Source organism: Camellia sinensis, chromosome 1, assembly GCF_055761805.1.
Source record: "Camellia sinensis isolate YWXY chromosome 1, ASM5576180v1, whole genome shotgun sequence".
Lineage (NCBI taxonomy): Eukaryota > Viridiplantae > Streptophyta > Magnoliopsida > Ericales > Theaceae > Camellia > Camellia sinensis.
The window spans coordinates 114,589,078-114,608,681 of record NC_138961.1 but is presented as its reverse complement, the minus strand read 5'-3'; the positions used below and the strand labels follow the sequence as shown (position 1 = coordinate 114,608,681).

Below are 19,604 nucleotides of genomic sequence, written 5' to 3'. Positions count from 1 at the left end.
CCGAATGGAGCAAGATGATCAGAGGATGGACTCCTTAATACATCGAGCTTTGACCACCATAGCATACCATCGACCACCGACTCAGGCTGAAAGCTACGAATCCTGTTATCAGGGGTCAGGCGACATTCAACCAATGGATATGGAGCAGCCACCCGAACAGCAAGGGGTAACCCAAGCCTACCCTAAAGAGGTATCATCTGAACACAATCCCCCCTCGCCAATGTACACTCCCCGCTCTCCGGAGCAAGCAACTGACTCCGCTGATGAAGACCCAGAAGAAGACTTTGATTGGTCGGGAAACGAGAACTAGTTCGAGGGATAGTAAAACTAGACTTTTGTAAGATCTACTGATGGGGATCCTTAGAATAAGATAGCTTGAACTTCGTATTGCGTAGATGCCCTTTGAATGTAACTCCGATTTGGGAGCCCTTTTGTAATGATGCCTATTATAATATATGAATGATGTGTTAATCTATGTTATTGAATGTTACTTGCTTTAGTACACCCTAAGGAAACTGAACCTTAATTTCAAATCTAAGTAGTAAGATTCTCTAAAACTGGAAACCAACTCATCACGTGCCATGAACAGAATGGTGGACACATGAGCTAATGGCTATACAGAAACCAGTAACAATGCACGGAACCGTCCTAGAAATCAACACAAACCCGTACCCACAAGGGCTGATATCCCTAATAACCTAGGTCATCAAATTTTGGAAGAACTAGGGCAATTAAGGAACAATCGGCAGAATGAGAGGACTCGACTCTTTTTCGAATTTCGAAAACAGAGGCCCCTAAAGTTCGCAGGTGTACCGGACCCAAAGGTATCTGAAAATTGGTTTCGGCAGATAGAGAAAATGCTAGACAACATGGGCATAACTGAAGTCGCTGATAGAAGAGCTTTGGCAGTATTCGAGCTTGATGATGAGGCCTACCACTGGTGCGAGTTAATCAAGAATACTCGTGACGTAGCTAGCCTATCATGGAACCAGTTTAGGGAACTATTCCTAAATAAATATTTCGCAAATACGGTCTACCGAGAGCAAGTCAAGGAATTCCAAAACCTAGAACAGGGGAATATGACCATGACCCAGTATGCTGCAAAATTTGAAGAGTTAGCCCTTTACGCAACTAGATATGTAGCAAATGATGAAGGGAAAGGAAGGATGTTTGAGTGGGGGTTGGACCTTACAATCAGAGGAAAAGTTCTTCTGCCACGACTCCACTCATATGCCGAGGTGTTGGAAACGGTATTACAGCCCGAAAGGGAAGTAACCGACGCTAGAAAGGCTTGGAACAAGCGGAGAGGGAGTCAGATGTATATTGGACCTCAGAGGAACCAGAAAGGAAACATGGCCTCAAAGCCCTACTCTAGACCACAGCCACAACAGCAACAACAGCAACCGCAGCAACAGATCCAGAAAGGAGGCTATCAGACAAGGCCAGCAAGACATCTCCAATACTTTCATTGCCAACAATTGGGGCACAAAAAGAGCGAATGCCCCCAACTCCCTCCATCTGGATACCAATGAGGAGGTTCTGGAGCAAATACCCAGGCATTAGCTGGGTAGAAGCCTTTGACAAACAAGATAGGATCTACCAGAAGAGTAGGGGAACTCAGAATGCCAGAAAAGTAGGGGAACTCAGAACGCCAAGACTAGTGGCAACCAGAAGGCAACTGGCAGAGTCTTTGCCTTGCAAGAGGAAGAAGCGGACCCGTCTATAATTGAGGGTAATTTAATACTATACAATTCTTGGGTGCATGCTTTATTTGATACTGGTGCATCACATTCCTTTATATACTCTGCTTGTGCTAAGTCAATAGAACTTGTATGTGAACCTTTAGAAACTGCCTTAATTGTAATGTCACTTATGGGAGGATGTGTTCGTGTAGGATTGATCTATAAGGACTGTAAAATAGGAATGTCGAACCTACGCTTAACTTGCGACCTTTGTGTCATGGAGATGTCAGACTTCAATATCATTTTGGGCATGGACTGGTTGTCTGCCCACCGAGCGGTGATCGACCGTCGTCAAAGGAAAGTGGTAGCTCACACGCTTGACAGAACGCGTTTCTAGTTTAAGGGAGATAGACAAGGCTCCATGACTTCAACGAAACATAGGACGTAGTGGTGCGATCAACTTGCAGGTAGGATAGCAAGTTTGATTCTAAATGAGGAGAGCCAACAAGGATTAGAACTTCCGTGCGTAGTATGCGAATATACAGATGTATTTCCTACAAAATTATCGGGATTGCCACCAACCCGAGAGGTAGACTTTAGTATTGAACTACAACCTGGAACTACCCCAATATCCATGGCCCCGTATCGCATGGCACCAGCAGAACTATGAGAATTAAAGACACAACTATAGGAGTTGCTCGAAAAAGGATTCATTAGGCCAAGTACTTCACCATGGGGAGCACCCGTGTTGTTTGCTAAAAAGAAGGATGGGTCGTTAAGGCTATGCATCGATTACCGTCAACTCAATCGAGTCATGATTAAGAACCGATACCCACTCCCAAGGATTGATGGCCTTTTTGACCAACTTAGAGGCTGAAGGTGCTATTCAAAGATCAATCTCAGGTCAGGTTACCATCAACTACGAGTCAAGGAGGAGGATATACCAAAAACTGCCTTTCGTACTAGATATGGCCACTATGAGTTTGTAGTAATGCCCTTCGAACTAACCAATGCACCGGCAGTATTCATGAGCCTAATGAATAAGATTTTTAGACCATATCTTGACTAGTTTGTAGTAGTGTTCATTGATGACATCATGGTATATTCAAGGTCTGAAGAAGAGCATAGGCAACATTTAAGGATTGTCCTTTAAGTTCTTAGGGATAATCGGCTGTATGCCAAGGCAAGCAAATGTGAGTTCTGGTTGAATAAAGTGAAATTCTTAGGGCATGTAGTGTCGGAGAATGGGATTGCGGTGGATCCAACCAAGGTGGAGGTAGTATTAGATTGGAGACAACCGAAAACCATGTCAGAAACCCGCAGTTTCTTAGGATTGGACGATTATTACCGGAGGTTCATCCAAGATTTCTCTAAACTAACTAGACCAATGACTCGTTTGATGCAAAAAGGAGTAAAGTATGAGTGGGACGAAGCTTGCGAAAAATCCTTTCAAGAGCTAAAGAAGAGGTTAACTAGTGCACCAATTTTGACCATTGCAGAACGAGAAGTGTGGTACACTATGTATTACGATGCATTTAAAGAAGGGTTAGGTTGCGTGCTCATGCAAAATGGAAAGGTAGTCACGTATGGATCCAGGCAGCTGAAACCTCATGAGCGTAACTACCCAACACATAACTTGGAGTTAGCGGCCGAAGTTTTTTCCCTAAAGCAATGGCGACATTACCTGTATGGGGAACAATTTGAGATTTTCATAGATCACAAGAGTTTGAAGTATCTGTTTACACAGAAGGACCTTAACTTGAGACAGAGGCGATGGATGGAGTATCTTGAGGATTTCCAGTTCACTCTCTTATATCATCTCGGTAAGGCCAATGTAGTAGCAGATGCTCTAAGTCACAAGAGGAGAGGGGTGATGGCTAAGATCTCCGTCAAAGAATAGGATATGGTTAAGACACTCAATGAATTCAGGATCCAAGTAGAATCTCAAGATACAAAGGCATACCTTAGTGCACCGAAGGTGATGCCTAAGTTGATGAGTGAGGTCATGGAGGCCCAGAAGCAAGATCAAGAAGTAGCGTACGTCAAGGGACGTCTGGAATCAAGAGAACCAATGCCTGATTGGGTAATTCACCCCGATGGGAGTTTAAGATACCAAGGTAGATTGTTTGTACCAAGTGACAAGTTGCTTAGAGAAAAGGTACGTAACGAATGTCATCATTCTGCATTTGCAGTACGTCCAGGAGGGACTAAAATGTATCAAGATTTGAAGAGGCAGTATTGGTGGAATGGAATGAAGAAGGAGGTGACTAAATTTGTAGCAAAATGTCTAACATGCCAACAAGTGAAGGTGGAACATCAAAAACCAGGGGGAATGTTGCAACCTCTACCAATAGCCGAATGGAAGTGGGAGTACGTGATGATGGACTTTGTGACAGGGTTGCCTAAGACACCTAGAGGGCGTGATACTATATAGGTAATAGTGGATCTCCTCACCAAGTCAGCACATTTCTTACCCTATAAGATAACCGACACTCTAAAGTCTATGTTCAGGCTCTACATTGGGGAGATCATTCGACTACATGGAATTTCGGTATCTATTGTGTCAAATCGTGACCCATGGTTCACCTCCCGATTTTGAGGAATTCTGCAAGAAGCTCTTGGTACTGAGTTATGTTTTAGCACCGCTTTTCATCCGCAAACAGATGGACAATCTGAACGCACCATCCAGACACTCGAAGATATGTTGAGAGCTTGTGCAATGGATTTTCAAGGAAGTTGGGAACGGCACCTACCTTTAATTGAATTAGCCTATAACAACAGCTTTCAAGCTAGCATTGGTATGGCACTTTTTGAAGCATTATATGGACGACCTTGCAGATCACTGATTTGTTGGACTGAAGTGAGCGATGCAAATCTGATAGGACCCGAACTTGTTCTAGAAACTACTGAGAAGGTCAAATTGATCCGAAAATGGTTAAAGACTGCTCAAGACCGTCAAAAGAATTATGCAGATAGGAGGAGAAGGCCATTAATGTTTAAAGTAGGTAGCCACGTGTTCCTAAAGGTGCAACCCACGCGCGGAGTCCTACGTTTTAGGAGAAAGGGGAAGCTATCACTACGATATATTGGGCCTTCTGAGGTATTGGAAAGGGGGGGCGAAGTGGCACACGGACTAGCTCTGCCCCCATAGTTAGCAGGGATACACAATGTCTTTCATGTATCTATCTTGAGGAAATATATCGCCGACCCGTCACACGTCCTCAAATGGGAAGAAATCGGTCTTGACAAAGATGTTACATTTAAAGAATGACCGGTAGCAATACAAGATAGTCTAGAGAAGAACCTTAGAGGCAAAACGGTTCACTTGGTAAAAGTGCTATGGCGTCATCGGGGAATTGAGGAATCTACTTGGGAACGCCAGGATTGGGTGAAGGCAAACTACCTCGAACTTTTCGAAGGCAGTATATAGTTAAATTTCGGGGATGAAATTGTTTTAAGGAGGATAGGTTGTGAAGCCCCTGGAAAAAAAAAATTATATTCTTTTTAAAAACCCTTATGTTTGCATTATTTCCTTAAAGCCACTCAGTTTCTTGAATTATTTCGGATCTTGCCGGTTAGCAATTTTTTATTTTTATTTTTATCGAAACACGGATATCCTAGCCGACTTAGTTTCCTTAGCTTAATTTAATTTAATTCTACATAAATGAGGTTCCAAAACATAAGTTTTATTCCAAGCCCTCACTTCTTTTATTAATTTCAAGATTTGCTCCAAAACTAGTACATGTACCTTTTATACTATTGTACCACCAAATCAATTTGAGGATCTATATATATATATATATATTGGGAATATGTCCCTAGTACCTATATATTGAATAAAAAATTCCCCATGGCCGGGCAACCTAGGAGAATGTCAATGACCAATTTTCAAGACTTGTAATTATGATATTCTACAAGCTCTAGTACCTAGTACCCTTAAATCTACGGTTGTGTTCCCAACACTAGTTCCATTCAGACTAGAGGCCAAGTAAACATTATCTAATCACATGATTAAGTTCCCTAATCACTCCCTATTCCATTAGACTCCAAGTAAATCCAAACTTTTCAATCCAATTCCAACTAATGGGCCTTTATGTCTTTTTACACCAAAATTGCCTATAAATACAACCACCCCCTAGCATGCCATACACAAACAACACACACTCACATACATTTGGCCTAGAGGAGAGAAAGGAGAGCAAGAGAGAAGTCTTGAGAGGGAGAGGAAGGAAGAGGAGAGCAATCTTGTTCAAGCCTAGCAAGTAAGCCACAACACAACTCTCTCTTTTATTTTCCTTTGTCAAATACATGTTCTTAAGGGATCTATCCATTGTTTTCAAATGTCTTATTAATGATTTCCTTGTGTTAAAAATGATAAGAGTTGAGCCATGATTCTACCTCTCTTGTAGTTCCCCTCATTTCGGTACAAAACTATCTTTTTCATTCCAATCTCTCAAACTTTCCAAAGGCACACCTTCAGGAAAATTTTCTGAGCCTAATATATGCTATTTAGCATGTTTTAATTACAAAATAAATGAAAATTTTCCCTTAGTGGATCCCTCTCTCACAAATCTTCTTGTTTTGGGTATTGTGCCTTAAAAATTTATTTTCACAGCCAACTTTCAAAATTTCTATAAAAATGTAGAAACCTATTCTGGACCTCCATTTTATGTCCAAATCTTCCATAAGGAGTTAGTTTTCAACCAAAATTGGTTTCATTGAAAAACAGTGAGCGCTTTGTAAGAAAATCAAATTTTCGTAACGGTCGACGAATCTGGACAGCACTGGAGTGTTTCTTAAATAACTTAAAATCTAGGAAAGCTGTCCCATTTCTGAAATATATTCTGTAAACTAGATTAAATTCTGTATGAACCATAGGAAGGTCGAGTCCGGTAAAAATCTAAAATAGCCCTTTTCATTTTAATCTTTAAATGATATTGAATTTGAAAATTTTGTTGTGCATGGGTGTTTTATGCTCTTGTGTTCATGTATATGCTTATTAGCTTATGATCATGTCTTGGCATGATATTGCATGTGTTGTGGTTATGTTCCTTATCTTCTTCATTTTAATGATGCATGCTTACGTGGATATTACTATCTTGTTAAGTTGGTCTAACCTTGATTTAAAATATTTAACTCAACGGAAAACTTAATTGGGATGGTATTGGGTTTTCGATCACTTGAATAATGAAAAGATGATAATATGTGATGCATGGATTGTTGGGATGCGTTCCCTATTTGGAAGTTAAAGTCTTAAGGCCCATTATTACCATCTCTTTTGAGGCCCTGCGGTTGGCGCTACGCGATATATAACCGTTGGTGGGCATCTGAGATTAGTTCTATAACAAAGCAGCAAAAGAGGGGGCATACCAAATAATCCGTGTCCGATTCTTGTGGTTGGGAGGACGAAATCTCTTTGGGAGATTTCTAGTTTACTAACATCTAACCTTGTAACCCTTTATTTATTTAGTTGAGTATCATGATTTATTACTTGTTGTCATATTTGTGATTGTGTATTGGACTGGGAAAAAAGGGACGGGGTGTGTGTGCGTTTACTTGGCATTCAAAGCTCACGACGTGTTATGCCAAGTGCCGAAGAGGAGCTTATAACTGGAGACGACGAGCCTAAAACCTTTGAAGAATTTTGGCTATCTTAGAAAAGTTAGAAATTTCGATTTTGATAATTTGTAAGGCTCATATGAAGATTTAAATTTTCTTTTGGGATGTAATGTAATGGAACAAGCTTTTGAAATTAAGGATATTTGTGGTTATTATGTACTTATATTCTAATATATATATATATATATATAAACCTTATCGGTGCTTATGAGACTTTGTGTCAATACCTTTTAAGATTTGTCAAAAGGGTAGTACGCTGCTGTAACACGTCCGCGAGGGACCCCGCTACAGTTCGGACTCAATTTGTGTCACGGTTCTTAATCTGAACCAAAGAGTCCAAATCCGACAAATCGTTTTGAGAAACAGATTTTGAAAAGAAGTGCCAAACATGGACTGCTCTGCCAGATACAGAGTCGACACCTAAATGTTTATTTTTTGGGAGAATTTAGGAAACCCTGACTCGGTGCCAAAGGCCACGTGTCCGTCATCACCAAAGTTGCCTCGGCTCGGGAGCTTGGGTACGATTGGGGAAGGTCAGCTATGAGCACCCCCTCTCGCCAGATCCGAAGATCGGCCTCTACTAACCATGATATCCAGTTTTGAAAACGTTATGTGTTCTTATTCCGGTTATTAGCCTAGAATAACTATGTTATGCGCACAGCAAACAAGTATAGACCAAATCGCCTAAATTGGAACAAAACATAGCATGTTTGTTTTGAAAATGGTTTGCTACTCGCAAGTAGGCTAAAATGCAGGTTTTGCCACCCTCGAGTGGGCTTTTAGAAAAGATGGTTTTGCCACTATCTAGTGGGCTTAAAACTCACAGTTTTAGTGCATTATTCCAATTTAGGTAATTCAACCTCCACCCACAGGCATTCAAGCAGTTATATCATATAAGCATATAGCCTCATGGTAAGCATGCTTTTATGGCAGTCACTCACACACATGCAAGGATGCTAAAGCATAAAACTCACCGAGTACTCCAAGCCAAAACAGAAGCTAATTAGAAATCCATGCATGATCCTAATTGTACAGGAATGCCTAATGCAACACGTGCAAAATGTAACTATAGCAGGCTCGGCTATTCTAAACATGGCATATGAGATGCAACAGCTAACAAGTATTCAACTTTGAATTTGGAATACAAATGCAGTTAGTATGATGCGCCGAGCCCGGTGCATGTAAGACCAATGTATGGATGCACGCATGCATAGCATAAGGTATGCTAAATTAAACATGTCCTAATACTAACCATCAAAGCAGGTAAGTAAAAGGGAGAAAGAAGTGGGGATTGGAAGACATGCACACACGCACCCACACTTATTACAAATACGCCCTCACTCGGAGGGACCGAATAAATATTACAGTCCGAATAAATAACTAACTACTTAATTAATTATTACAGAATTCCTATTTAACTAACAAATTAAATGCAAAGGGAAGGTGGCCACGGCCCCCGCCTTGGGATGCGCGAATGATGCATGCTTGACCCATATTGCCCGAAAACTCGCTGTCATAGCACTGTTGCCTCTGTTTTTCACTACCCTGCTCCTCTGAGGACTGCCAAAGTCTAAGGGCATGCTCTCTGGATGTTGGGGAATACCACCGGCTGGGAGGGATGGCCACCGGCCATGGGAAATGGTCACCAGCTGCTGATGAAGTTATCGGCCATTTATGGATTGCCGGTCGGCACTGTATTTAACTGACCGGCCAAATCTTCCTGCAGAACCTACAATTGGCAGCAGTAGAGGGCAAACAGTGTATGGCATGGAATTTTTAGGCAAATGTATGCATGGACACACTCCCTATCATGTAATGGACTCAAGGGAGCATGGCCCTCGACCCTCGGGCCACCAATCACGCATTTCGATGCATGATGGCCAAAGAGTCAAGTATGCATTTCAATGTCAAATGCAATGCAGACAAAACATACAAGGGACCCAACCTCAATCATGGTTGGTCAAGAGGCGAGGCAATGCACAACAATGCACATGCGACCTAAGCATGCAAGCAAACATACAAATATGTAATACAACTACATGGCACACACAATGCTAACAACATAACATGCACAATGCATTGAAACATGGCATACACAATGCAAGATGGACTTACACCAATGTGAGTGGACCTCAGCCACACCCACATCAGTGGCCATGAGATGAAAATGAGACACTCGAAATGTGTGCACATATGCACGCAAACCGATGACCGAACCTAAGGCACGAATGCCACTCTACCAAAGCATGGCAAGACATGGAACATGGTATGCAAACATGAAAATTTCAGCACTAAAACATGATGCTAAACAGCCCCGAAACATGGCAATATAGCACCCGATGCATGAGACGAATCCCGAAATGCAAAACTAGGCATACGCAATGACCTATAGCTATACAAAGCATGTATTATTTGAACATAGAATGTAAAGACAGAGTCAAGACAGCCCAAAAATAAGCACATTTACAGTCCTAAGCAAGGTCAAATAGCGAATTCTAATGGGGCTAAACTAGCATGCAAAAAGGGCCCCGAAAGCAAGCTAATGAAGCTAGTGACAGCCGCTGACCCCAAATAGCTGAGGGCCCTTCAACAATGTTGAAGAGGGGACCAAAATATGACCTTCTACAGTTTATGACCGAGCCAAAACCAGTGCACAAGTATGCTCAAAATACTATGCAAAACAAGGCCAAAAGAGAGCTATAACACAAAGTACAAAAAGGATGCCTCAAGTAGTAAAATAACCTTAATGAAATATGAAGATGGGGTCAAAATAATGCTATTTTCAGTTCGGACTAGAGTCCAAAAATAGAAGCACAAGAGGCTAATAAATCATGCAAAAATGGAGCCAAAAAAGGGATATAAAGGCAAGTGGAAGATAGAAGCCTCAAATAGTGATGAGCCCTTCAACAACATTGAACAAGGGCTCAAAATAAGCCACTTTATAGTTTATGACATGCCTCAAAAAAATTTATACATAGGCTAAAAATACGACACAAGAAAATGGCATATAAGAGAGGCAATGAATCAAGTGCAACAAGGAGGCCTCAAACAGTGAGAGGCCCTTAAACAAACATGAAAAATAGCTCAAAATAAGCCTAGTTATAGTTAGGGTCGGAGCCCAAAACAGCAAGCAAGTGTGGCTAAGAAAGCATGCAAAAGAAGGCTAGAAAAGGGAAGAGAGTGACTCACCCTTGAAGAGCAGCAATGCAGCAGCCTTTGATCCAAGAAAAGGAGCTCTAACCTCTGAAAATTAGCCTCAAATGGTTGGAATGGAGGATGGAGGCCTTGTGCTATGGGTTGGTGTGTAAATGGCCAAGGATAATGGACTTTAGAGCTTGGAAGAGGGGGGTTGAATGTATAGATATAGGGTTGTATCTATAATGGTGCCTCAGCTGGTTTCTTCAACCCTTCAAAATTGTGGTGGAGGGCTGGTTATATAGAGGGAGAGAGGCAAGAAAAGGGGGGGAACAAAACAAGTTCAAATTTCCCCCCCAAATGGAAAAATCTCGGACAGAGGGTTTGAATGGAGAATAGCTGGCACAGCTGGCATGCACCATGCTTGAGGGGTGTAAAAGGGTCATATCGGCCATGAAAGGAGGTCATTGGCAAAATAAATGGTCGGTCGGCACAATATATTGCCGACCTGCAATTTATACTGGTCGGTCGGATAAATAGAGATCCGATGGATGGCTGATGAGGTTAAAAAGTGCCAGTGGATGTCCAGATTGAAGCCTCGGAAGTTAGATTTCCAATGGCGTAAACCTTGCATTAAAATTCCTCCTGTGGAAAAAGTTATGCCCATTTTGGTGAAGCCGCGCAGATTCGATCCAACCGGGATGATGCCCAACTTCAGCTACTCATATCTCCCCCACCCGGACTTGGCTTTAAGAGATTCTTGAGTGAAAAATGAAGCCCCAGAAGTAAGCTTTCCGACGGTGGTGGCCCCATAGCTAAAATCCAAGTGTACAGACAGATAAGCCCGATTCAGCGAGGGCTGCTCGACTCGCTTCTACCCGGATTCATGCCGAACTTCTCCCAAACTAGTTTTCTCCTCTCCTTTCCTCTCTTCTTCAACTCCAAACCCCTAAACAAAGTGTTTTGAAGGATTTGCCTCTCTCCTTACTGAAGAAACTGAACATTTGCCCTGCACACCTTTCTCCACCAAGTAAAACATCAGTGGTGCCCAAGTCTTAAGGGCGGTCAAAAATGGGGTGTCTACAGTTGCCCCTCTTTGACAGAACTCGGAAGTCATAGGAATGACGGGAGTGAATGTCAAAGCCCAGAGACGACCCATTTTTGACATGGCCGAAGATTTGGACAAACAAACAAAATACAAATGAATGAATGGTTGTGTTCGCAGGCTGCCTACGTATCCCTTTGCAAGGAATCAAACCAGCGTAGTTCAGGGGCAAGATGCAAATGATATGCAGGAAGACTTTGATAATTGGACTTATACGCTACGCGAAGCCGGTTTGAACATTGGACTTATATGCTACGCAAAGCCGGTTTGTAATTGGACTTATACGCTTTCGCGATGCCGGTTTGATGAAACAATGCAAGTGGAATGTGCCTGACAACGCAAGTGAAGAGGTGTGCATGACAATGCAACCTAAGATGAATTCCAAACACACTGAAATCGTGTGGGGAAATGGGACACGGAGAAACATAGGGACATATCCCAGTGTTTCGGAATGGTGTGAGCATTGGAACGTATTCCGAACGCTTTTAACTGAAGAGGGAGAAACATAGGGACGTATCCCAAGGATTAGGGACGCATCCTGAGGATTAGGGACGTATCCCAAAGATTAGGGACGTATCCCAAAGGTTAGGGACGTATCCCAAGGATTAGGGGCGTATCCCAAGGATTAGGGACGTATCCCAAGGATTAGGGACGTATCCCAACGATTAGGGACGTATCCCAAGGGTTAGGGACGTATCCCAAGGATTAGGGACGTATCCCAAAGGTTAGGGACGTATCCCAAAGATTAGGGACGTATCCCAAGGGTTAGGGACGTATCCCAAGGATTAGGGACGTATCCCAAAGGTTAGGGACGTATCCCAAAGGTTACGAAAAAGAAGGAGAAACATAGGGACGTATCTCGGTATTTCGAAAAGAGAGAGAAACGTAGGAACGTATCCCGGTGTTTCGAAAAGAGAGAGGAACACAGGGACATATCCCGGTGTTTCAGAATGGAAAGAGAAATATAGGGACGTATCCCATTGTTTCGGAATGGAAAGAGAAACATAGAGACGTATCCCGTTGTTTCGAAATGGAAGAAGAAACATAGGGACGTATCCCGGTGCTTCGGAAAGGTAGGAGAAACATAAGGACGTATCTCGGTGTTTCGGAAAGAGAGGAGAAACATAGGGACGTATCCCGGTATTTCGGAAAGAGAGAGAAACGTAGGAACGTATCCCGGTGTTTCGGAAAGAGAGAAACGTAGGGACTTATCCCGGTATTTCGGAAAGAGAGAGAAACATAGGGACGTATCCCGGTGTTTCGAAAAGAGAGAGAAACATAGGGACGTATCCCGGTGTTTCAGAAAGAGAGAAACACAGGGACGTATCCCGGTGTTTCGGAAAGAGAGAGAAACGTAGGGACGTATCCCGGTGTTTTGGAAAGAGAGAGAAACGTAGGGACGTATCCCGGTATTTCGGAAAGAGAGAAACGTAGGGACGTATCCCGGTATTTCGGAAAGAGAGAGAAACATAGGGACGTATCCCGGTGTTTCGAAAAGAGAGAGAAACATAGGGACGTATCCCGGTGTTTTAGAAAGAGAGAGAAACATAGGGACGTATCCCGGTGTTTCAAAAAGAGAGAAACATAGGGACGTATCCCGATGTTTCAGAAAGAGAGAGAAACATAGGGATGTATCCCGGTGTTTCAAAAAGAGAGAAGCATAGGGACGTATCCCGGTGTTTCAAAAAGAGAGAAACATAGGGACGTATCCCGGTGTTTCGGAGAGAAGGAAGAAACATAGGGACGTATCCCGTTGTTTCGGAAAGAGAGAGAAACGGAAACGTAGGGACGTATCCCGGTGTTTCAGAAAGGTATAAGAAACAAAAGGACTGTAACAGGGCCGCGGGAGACCTCGCTACAGCTCGGACTCGGCTTTTCGTCAGTCACGGTTCTAAGTCTGAACCAAAGAGTCCAAATCCGGCAAATCGTTTTGAGAAAAACTGATTTTGAAAGAAGTGCCAAACATGGACTGCTTTGCCAGATACAGAGTCGCCACCTAAATATTTTATTTGGGAAATTTAGGAAACCCTGACTCGGTGCCAAAAAGGCCACGTGTCCGTCATCACCAAAGTTGCCTCGGCTCGGGAACTTGGGTACGATTGGGGAAGGTCACTTCGTGAGCACCCCCGCTCGCCCGGTCATAGACTGGCCTCTACTAACCATGATATCAATTTTTGAAAACATTGTGAGTTCTTATACCGGTTATTAGCCTAGGTTACTATGTGATGCGCACAGCATACAAGTATAGACCGGGTCGCCCGAATTGGAACAAAACATTTCATGCTTGTTTTTGAAAATGGTTTGCTACCCGCAGGTAGGCTTGAAACATTTGATATTTTACTCCAATTCAGATAACACAGCCTCCACCCACAAGCATTCAGGCAGTTAAATCATGTAAGCACATAGCCTCATGGTAAGCATGCTATTCATGGCAACACTCACACGCATGCAAGGATGCTAAAGCATAAAACTTACCGAGTACTCCAAGCCAAAACAAAAACTGTATTAGAAATCATGTATGATCCTAAGTATACAGAAATGCCTAATGCAACGCATGCAAAATGCAACTATAGCAGGCTCGGCTATTCTAAGATGGTATATGAAATGCTACAACTACCATGTATTCAATTTGGAATTGAAAGTACGATGCAGTTAGTATGGTGCGCCGAGCCCGGTGCATGCAATACAGATGAATGATGCAAACATGCTGTCATACTGTATGCTAATTTAAATATGCCCTAATCTAACCATCATAAGCGGATAAATAAAAGGGAGAAAGACGTGGGGTTGGAAGACATACAACACACACACGCACACTTATTACAGTTGTGCCCTCACGCGGAGGGTCCGAATAAATACACAGTCCCAAATATTACAGTCCCGAATAAAAGAATATTACAGTCCGAAAAATATGCAAATTCCTAATTAATTAAAGAATTAACTAAGAAAGCAAATAAAACTGGCGTGCAAGCCAGGGACTGCCTTGCTTCTGATGGATGATGCATGTCCGGGTTGTCTTGCGCGGAAATCCACCGGAATGCCCCAATTAGCCTCTGTTTACACCTGTTCTTGAAATGCGTGCCAATTCCCAAAAAGTTGTTGATTCCTGATTTTGCTGCAACAGAGAGCAGGAAAGGGGCATAGCAATGTATTTGCACAGATATATGCATGCCTCGATCCTCGTGCCACCAATCACACATACCGAGGCATGATGGCCGAGGAGTCGAATATGCACAACTTAATATAGGATGAATGCACATGAAACTACAACTAAAACCTAACTCCATCATGGATAGTCCGGAGTGTCGGTGACTGGGGGAATTGAGACACATTCCGTCACTCGGAGTACGAAATGTACCTCGTTTCCCGTGCCCGGGCTAACTCCTATTCCGGACATGATGCAGTATGCAAGATATGCATGAAATGCAACTAAGATATAGTCCTAACATACACAGAATGCTATGAAAATGAAATGCCTCGAAGTGCGCGCACACGGGCACGCAAACCGAGAAAATGATATGTGTCTCGAAATGCGTGCACACGGGTGCGCGAACCGAGGCGATGATAAATGCAATGAAGATGAAGTGTCTCGAAGTACGTGCACTCGGGCACGCAAACCGAGGCGATGGTATGTGTCTCGAAATGCGTGCATACGGGCACGCAAACCGAGGCGATGATATGATGGAATGAAATGACATGAAAATGACAAATGGGCTTATACCAACATGAGTGAGCCTCAGCCACACTCACATAGGATGCCGGCGGATAAAAAAAAGGTGCCTCGAAATGCGTGCACACGGGCACGCAAACCGAGACGATGATAAAATGATATGGAATGACAAATGGACTTATACCAACATGAGTGAGCCTCAGCCACACTCATATAGGATGCCGGCGGATAAAAATGAGGTGCCTCGAAATGCGTGCACACGGGCACGCAAACCGAGGCAATGATGAAATGCAATGGAATGACATGGAAATGACAAATGGGCTTATACCAACATGAGTGAGCCTCAGCCACACTCACATAGGATGCCGGCGGATAAAAAAGAGGTGCCTCGAAATGCGTGCACACGGGCACGCAAACCGAGGCAATGATGAAATGTGATGAAATGACATGGAAATGACAAATGGACTTATACCAACATGAGTGAGCCTCAGCCACACTCACATAGGATGCCGGCGGATAAAAAAGAGGTGCCTCGAAATGCGTGCACACGGGCACGCAAACCGAGGCAATGATGAAATGTGATGAAATGACATGGAAATGACAAATGGACTTATACCAACATGAGTGAGCCTCAGCCACACTCACATAGGATGCCGGCGGATAAAAAAGAGGTGCCTCGAAATGCGTGCACACGGGCACGCAAACCGAGGCAATGATGAAATGTGATGAAATGACATGGAAATGACAAATGGACTTATACCAACATGAGTGAGCCTCAGCCACACTCACATAGGATGCCGGCGGATAAAAATGAGGTGCCTCGAAATGCGTGCACACGGGCACGCAAACCGAGGCGATGGTAAAATGCAATGAAACATGGCAAAAATGATATGCAAGTATGCTAGTGGAATTTCAGCAACAAAATATGGGGGAAAACAGTCCCGAAATGAAGCGAAATGACATGAAATGCAAGGAAATGTCCCGAAATGCAACATTAAGCACCCGAAATGGCCTATAGCCATGCCAAACATGCACAATATGGACATGCAATGCAAATACAGAAGCTAGACAGTCCCAAAAGATGCACTTTCACAGTTATAAACAAGGCCAAACAGCAAGCATAGGTAAGGGAAAAATAGCATGCAAGAATAGGGGCCAAAAGAGGGGTAATGAAGCAAGTGGTACAAGCTAAACCCAAACTGAAAAATTTCCTTCTACAACACTGAATATGGACCAAAAATATGAACATTTACAGTATATGGCAGTCTCAAAATCAGTATACAAATATGCTAAAAATGTGATGCAAAATGAGGCTCAAAAGGTGCTAAAACATGAAGTATACAAAATAATCACCAAACAGAAAAAAAGTGTGAATGAAACATGAAGTATAAGCCAAAACAAGGCCACTTTCAGTTCGGACCAAGGTCCAAAAACAGAAGCAAAGAGGGCTATCAATTTATGCAAAAATGGGGCCAAATAAGGGATTGAACTACAAGTGACACATGGAGACACCAAACAATGTTGAGCCCTTCTCCAATGTTGAAGAGGGGCTCAAAATAAGCCTTATATCAGTTTACAACATGCTCGAAAATAAATTTCTCATGGGTCAAAAATAGCATGCAAATCTATGACATACAAGATGGTCAATGAAGCAAGTGTATTATGGAGGGCTCAAACAGGGTTGAGCCCTTAATGAAAAGTGAAGATGAGCTCAAAAGATGGCCCTTTTCAGTTAGGGCCGGAGCTTGAAACAAAAAGGAAGTGGGGTTTAGAAATAGATCAAGAAAAAGGGTCAAAAGGGTAAAAGTGTAACTTACCCTTGAAGATTCGAACTTTTGTTGCTTTTTGGATGGATTTGCGGCTTCTTTAGCCTTCAAGAATCCTTCCTTGCTGCTGGAAATGAGATGGTGGTGGTAGAGCTTGGTGGTGTAGAAGGAATAATGGTTAGGGACTTAGGGTTTTTTGAAGAATTGAAGAGGAAGAAGATGGAGTTGAATATGGAGACTTGAAGGAGAGTTTTTCTAACCCTTGAAGAGAAGGCCACCAGCTGGTTATAAGGGTTCAAAATGGGGTGTAAAGGTGGGGGAGAAGGAGAGTAAAACTCCCCCACAAAATATCCCCCGAATACAGAAAATATCTGGGGGATATTGCCCCACAGCTGTAAAGTGCACAGTGCGAGGGACACGGCCGGCCCCTTACTTTTACTGGAGGTGGCCGGCCGGCCACACCCCCTAGCCGGCCGGCTAGGGGTCAAAAGGGTCAAGGTGATTTTCTGGCCGGCCAGATACTGGAGAGGTACCCCTATGTGTGTACAACACAACCATGTGGTTAAAAATCCAAGAAAGTGGGTCCAAGGGGTTCAACATTAGCCCGGAATGAGGGGTTCAAAAGGGTCAAAGTGAATTACTAGACGGCCACCAACTTTTAGTGGCCTCCCAGGTATGTAGATCACAGATATGTGGTTCAAAGTTCGAGAAAAAGGGTCCAAGGGATTCAACATTAGCCCGGAAGAAAGGGGTCAAAAGGGTCAGGTGACCTTAATGGCTGGCCACCAACTTTTAGTGGCCTCCCAGGTGTGTAGATCACAGATATGTGGTTGAAAGTTGGCAACACTACCCCTAGGGTGTTCAACATTAGCCCGGAAGTTGGAAAAACGGGCGCCGGGAGGCTCCGGAGGAGAGATAACTGGCTGTTGCAACAATTGCTGGCCTCCCACCCTTCAGTGACCTTCCTGGTGATAAAACAGAGGTACCTGCCAAAAATGAACGAAAACCAATGCAAAACGAATGTTCCGGGGCCAAAACACGCAGTTCGGGGTCCCGAAAATGGGCTGTTAAGCACCGAAAGTGGCATTCGGCCACGAAGTGGGTTTCTCACCCCCCAGTGTCCCTCAAAAGGGATGAAATAAGATGTATGCCAAAAATCAGAGCAATAGGAGATGGTTAAGCGGTCCCGAACCGAGGCACACGGCCTGACGGCCCCGAAAATCGGGAACCAGACTCCGAAATGGGAAAAATGGCCTACGGCCACCAAATGTAGCCTACGGACATTGAGAGATGGTTTACGGGACCTCTCCCTCCCCTCAGGAAAAGAAACAGAGAAAACCGAGTCTGGTCCGCAAACCGAGACAAGGCACAGAAAAGGGTTCGGAAGTCTGGAGGCAGGGCTCACGGCCGCAACTCCAAAACTTCTGAACGAGCACATTATGCAACATCACCAAGCGCTCAATTGGTGACGCCTGAGTCTTAAGGTCGGTCAAAAATGGGGTGTCTACAAGGACGTATCCCAGTGTTTCCAAACAAAGGAGCGCGCAAAACAATGCAATGCAGGTGCGCAAGACAGTGCGATAAAATGTATTTTCTATGCAAGTATGGGGACATTTTCTATGCAACATTGAAAGCATATTCTGTGCAGAAACATAACGGTGCGCCGCATGCAACCGAAGTGTATATGAAAGTTCACATTCTATGCAATGGAAGGGCATCAAACATGTACTCTGGTGCCTCCGATTTACCTTTCGGAGGACTTGGCGACACAACTCTGCTCGAAAAAGGGACACCCTGCTTTATATTGGCGAGAGATAACATCTGTTGCTGCTTTAATTGCCATTCTGACTTGAAGCAGGCTTAAGCTTCGAGTAGAGGCACACTCATTCTTCGGAGCACTGACAAGGCCTGAAGAGGTACATCCGGAGCACAATCACGGAGTTTTCCGAAGTTGAAGCACACTCAGATACCCGATATTTTCCTCTTTTGCTTTTGTTTGGTAGTGTGGAACCCATATAGCTTCAAAGAGGTCCTGGTTTTACTGTTCTGACATGACTTGGGTTGAACCCTGCAGTTTTATGAAAGAACGAATCTTGTTTTGCACAAACGTGAAGAATGGCACAGCACTCTAAGCACAAAACGATTTTATTTTTGAAGTTAAGAAATGAGTTCTTAACCGAGTATTGAGCCTACGACTGAACACAGCGCACTACGACTCAACAACGGAAAACACAAGGTAAACAACCTAAACACATCGAGACACGCTCGGAACGACTCAAAGCAAGAATCGCGACAAACAAAACAAAAGACACAACACACAGACGTGCACAGGGAGCCTGTTTCACCGGGTATTGTTTCCCACCCTTTCTCATTTGTGATCCTCACATCACTCGGCCCTCAAGCTCTATTTTTCTGAAAAAGCCCTTTTCTCACTTTTTCTCTCATCGCACATCTCTCTATTCTTCAATCTCTCATTTTTTTCAATCCCCCCCTGGGTGGTTGATAGATAAACAGGAAGTTGTGGGCCCTTGCCCCTGGTATTCTACCAACTTTTCATTCTTGTTCACAACAGTGAATTCCTCCCACAGAGGGGTTGCGCTACAACTGGGTATGTAGCAAATCTGTAG

General features: G+C 43.5%; 1 protein-coding gene across 1 annotated transcript; it reads left to right on the top strand.

Annotated features, from left to right (window-relative positions):
- The first annotated feature begins 869 nt into the window (after positions 1 to 869).
- Positions 870 to 1,532, top strand: LOC114266402 (uncharacterized). Its single transcript, XM_028207284.2, has one exon. The coding sequence runs from the start codon at positions 870 to 872 to the stop codon at positions 1,530 to 1,532; it is 663 nt and encodes a 220-aa protein (XP_028063085.2).
- The last annotated feature ends 18,072 nt before the right edge of the window (positions 1,533 to 19,604 follow it).